This window comes from Crocodylus porosus, unplaced genomic scaffold (genome assembly GCF_001723895.1).
Source record: "Crocodylus porosus isolate Cpor-Errol unplaced genomic scaffold, CroPor_comp1, whole genome shotgun sequence".
Classification (NCBI taxonomy): domain Eukaryota; kingdom Metazoa; phylum Chordata; order Crocodylia; family Crocodylidae; genus Crocodylus; species Crocodylus porosus.
In genome coordinates, this window is record NW_017728925.1 from 18,783,779 (window position 1) to 18,787,729 (window position 3,951).

The window sequence follows — 3,951 nt, forward strand, 5'->3', positions numbered from 1 at the left end:
CGCAGGACCCCCACAAACACCAGGGCCTTAAGCTTCCATCAAGTGCCCCCCCCATCCGGACTTAAGCGCGTGGTGAGTGCCCCCCGCCCCCGGGTCCCGTCGCGCCCCCGCCGGCGCGGCCCGGTCCTGACGCGCCCCACGTCCCCTTGCAGGTACGTCCTGGCCCCGCGCGGCGACGGCCCCTGCGCTCGCGTCGGACACGGCTGCTGCTACTGGGCCCGGCCCGCGGCCCATGGCGTCGTCGTGGTCGGGGGCGCCGACCCCGCCGCCAGCTTCTCCGACGCCCACCTCGTGGAGCTGGGTGAGTCGGGGGGGGCTGCACGCGGCCTAGTTGCTCATGAGACCAACCAGATTTTTGTTTAAAAAAATAGTTTAAAAAAAATTGTAATTGCAAGCTTTGGGGCACAAACGCGCCCTTGTCCCTCGCCTGGCAGGTGCGCACAGGTGGGCTCTGCTGAGGTGGACGGGGCTCCTAGCCCGGTACGAGCACGCCACCTTCGTTCCAGCCAGCGACCCGTCCAGCCTGTGGGTGTTCGGAGGGGCCGACCAGTCGGGGAACAGGAATAGCGTGCAAGTGCTGAACCCAGGTGAGCGCCCAGCCGTCCTTGTCTCTCTGCTGGCCAGTCATGCGGAGAGGGGCTTTTCTTCACGTGAAAAGCTGCTGGGAGGTTTTTTTAGGAACAGAAACTGGAAGTAGCCTCCTGCATCTAGTTCAGTGCTCTGGTGCTTCCAGCAACCATTGATCCACTAAGCATCAGCCTCCATATTAAAGCAGCCCTTGATTTACTTTTTTTTAATCTACTACACCAAGTGGACGGCTGCTCCAAAACCTTACTCTAATGGTTAAATTCATAAACATGAGGGCTGGAAGGGACCTCGCAAGATCATCTGCCCCAGGGGTAGGAAGTCAGCTGGGGTCAGATCACTCCAGCAAGATCAGCATCCCAGGGTTAGACACAGTCTTCTGATTTCCATGTGAAACTTATTCACAGTCAATTTGCAATTATGATTTTATTTTAATTAGAATTAGGAACCTGGGAAAGTCCTGAGGTAACTGGCACTCAGCCACTCCCAAGGACATTTCATTCATCATCAGCTGTTATAGGAGACTGCTTGTATGTGTTTGGAGGAGGAGATAAAGGAGCAGAGCCTGTTAAAGATCAACAGCTTCATGTTTTTGATACAGGTAACTCTAAGTAACTAAAGCTCTGTAAACGCATTCATTGCCTCGTTGGAGTGAGTGTTTGCATTATGCAGAACTAAGGAACTAGATACACAAATAATACATACAAGTTCAAATACAGTGTGTTATTGGAAGCCTGATTTGTGGCTAGGAGTCCATGTTAGGCATTGTCTTCTAATTCCCAAATTGAATCTACACATGGGAAGTTTATATGTGTTCTTTCACCACCATTGGCCTCTAGCTTAAAGTTCTTCTCCTTCCCTGGTGTTCCACCCCTCCCTCCCCCCATACGTTTACGAACAGAAGTCATATCCCCTCTCATCTTTCACTTTGCTATGCTAAACAAGCCAACCTTTTTTAGTCTTTATAAGACAGGCTTTCCCTTTTCTCGATCATCCCCCACTGCCCTTCCTTGAGCCTCCTTCAGCTAGAATTCACCCTTGATCCTGTGACCAAAGCTGTACCCAGTATTCCAGTTGAGTTCTCAACAGTATCACCTTTAGGGAAAATGCCTCACTTGGAAACCCTGCTAGTTTATTGGCTTTACAGAACTTCAGCAAGTATCTTCCTAATGCCTGTATATTTTCCCATGTCTAGCCACTTTGACTTGGTCACAGCCAGAAGTGCATGGGGATCCTCCTGCATCTCGGCAAGGGCATGCAGTTGTTGCAGTTGGGAGCAGGCTCTTTTTGCATGGGGGGCTAGCTGGTGAACATTTTTATGATGATCTCTTTTGCTTGGATACAAGTAAGTATGTGAGGAAGCTGTGTCTGCATTATTAAATACTATGTAAATCACTGAAGCGACCATTGCATAAGTGCAGTAAGTATACATCTGAGTGGCTGGCTGCAGATGGGAGGGACTTTTTTTTTTCATTGTCCTGCTTTCTGCATTTGTCTGAGCAGCCATGCAATATGGTAAGTGCACAGGCAACTGCAGTCTTTAAGCAAACAATTTCTATTGGCATGCCCAAAGTGATGACAGTGTCAAGGTGCATGTTTGCACAGATCTTATCTACCTCTTCTTGCTGTCTGCTCTCTGTATCACTGTGAGAAATTCACAGTCCTGTACTGTAGGTTGGGGAACGGTTGTTTACTTGGCCTGAGCATATGCTGATATGTAGTGGGGTTTTTAAATTACTGAAAAATTACTTAACTTTTCCATGTGCTGGAGTAGTTGTTCCTAGGGTTCTATAGGAAAATGATCTTAGACAAGTATAGCTCCTACTGTACGTGCATCCTGACAATTGTAGGTACATCAAGTACTCTGGCAAAGGGAAATCTACCGTATTCCCAAGGAAGACAGAAATCTGTCTGATGCAGGAGGGTACTAAGTACTTGTAATGTCTGATATATTCAAATCTGAAAAAGAACAGCAGCCATGTTACCAGTCTGAGCTCTTAAAAGCAAATCCAGAGACTGGGTTCGGTGGTGTTGTGTCCCCACCGCACACGCGCGCACCCTAAATTTCAAACGCTGCCCCACTGTTAGCTAATAAATACTCTTTTGTCTTTCTATAAAATATAGCTATTGATTTGTTTTTTTCCTATTACAGGTGATATGAAGTGGGAAAAGGTACTGGTGACTGGTGATGTCCCAGGAGGACGGGCAGCACACTCAGCTGCTGCCTTTAGGGACCATTTTTACATTTTTGGTGGAGTAGACCCAACTGGGGCACTGGATACAATGTACAGATATCACATAGGTGGGCATTTTTTCCTTCACCTATACAAAGGTGTCTGCACTTAAGGAAAACATTAACCTCTTTGATACGATTTACTACATTGGTCCTAGATTCCCTTGATCTCCTGTAGTTTTAATGTATATATAATATAACTGAAATAAATCGTATTTTGGGTCTACATACCCACTTTTGTGGGGAGAATTTGCACACTGGCTTATAATTTGATGCCCCCGTCCTTTGTGAAGTTATGGGCCGATTCCACAGTGAATTGTCTCTTTCTGTTTGGCTGCAGAAAAACAGCATTGGACACTGCTAGAATTTGATTCCCCCGTGCCCCCTGGAAGGCTGGACCATTCCATGTGCATAATTCCATGGCAAGTGTGTAACAGTGTGGAGAACAATGTTTCAGAAGCTGCAACAAACAGAGACAAGTTTGAGAAGGAAGCAACTGTTACAGTTGCTGAAGAAGGTGACCCAAGTCAGAACAAACAAATCGGAAAAGGAAACATAGAAGACACCCTCGTGTATCTATTCTTTGTGTTTGGTGGGATGGATACTCAAGGGGAAATTTACAGGGACTGTATTGTAAGTCTAGTTGAGTAATGCAGGGTTTACCACTTGTATAGACCCATTCTCCTTTTTGTATGTTTAGCAGGTAACACAGCTCCAATAAACAGGACTACTACAAACTGACAACATTGTGCTCAGTACACCTTTTTTAAAAGGTGCTCTGGATAGAAGTATTGAGTGACGATTGCATTATTCTACCTCACTCAAATTCCCAAACTACATGCATACAACCAGTCTTGAGATACTACATCCTTTCAGAGCTGCAGCTGTTTTATTTTCTTGTCCTTGCTAAAGGACAGTAGGCTCTGAACTCTGCCTCCCATGAACAGGATTAGCTATAGAGCATGATCTGAAGTAGACAAACCCAGTCTCTTATTTTCACCCTTTCCCTGCAGCTTTTTATGTTTGTTTCTTGTCTGGTCTTGAGGGTTTGCCTTCATGTGGAGTTTTACCAGCGTAGTTAAACAGTGTGGTTCATACCAACCTGGTTGTGTGTGGGGATGTCACCAGTAAGA

The 3,951-nt window shown here is 46.5% G+C and overlaps 1 protein-coding gene across 1 annotated transcript in view; it reads left to right on the forward strand.

Moving 5' to 3' along the window:
• Positions 1 to 3,576, forward strand: part of RABEPK (Rab9 effector protein with kelch motifs) — a 3,883-nt gene extending 307 nt beyond the window's left edge. Inside the window, exons 2-7 of the mRNA XM_019541129.1 lie at positions 6 to 301; positions 435 to 587; positions 1,025 to 1,186; positions 1,781 to 1,930; positions 2,738 to 2,887; positions 3,159 to 3,576. Coding sequence (XP_019396674.1) covers positions 6 to 301; positions 435 to 587; positions 1,025 to 1,186; positions 1,781 to 1,930; positions 2,738 to 2,887; positions 3,159 to 3,469 — 1,222 coding nt within the window. The 3' untranslated portion in view covers positions 3,470 to 3,576. The remainder of the gene's footprint in view (positions 1 to 5; positions 302 to 434; positions 588 to 1,024; positions 1,187 to 1,780; positions 1,931 to 2,737; positions 2,888 to 3,158) is intronic.
• The last annotated feature ends 375 nt before the right edge of the window (positions 3,577 to 3,951 follow it).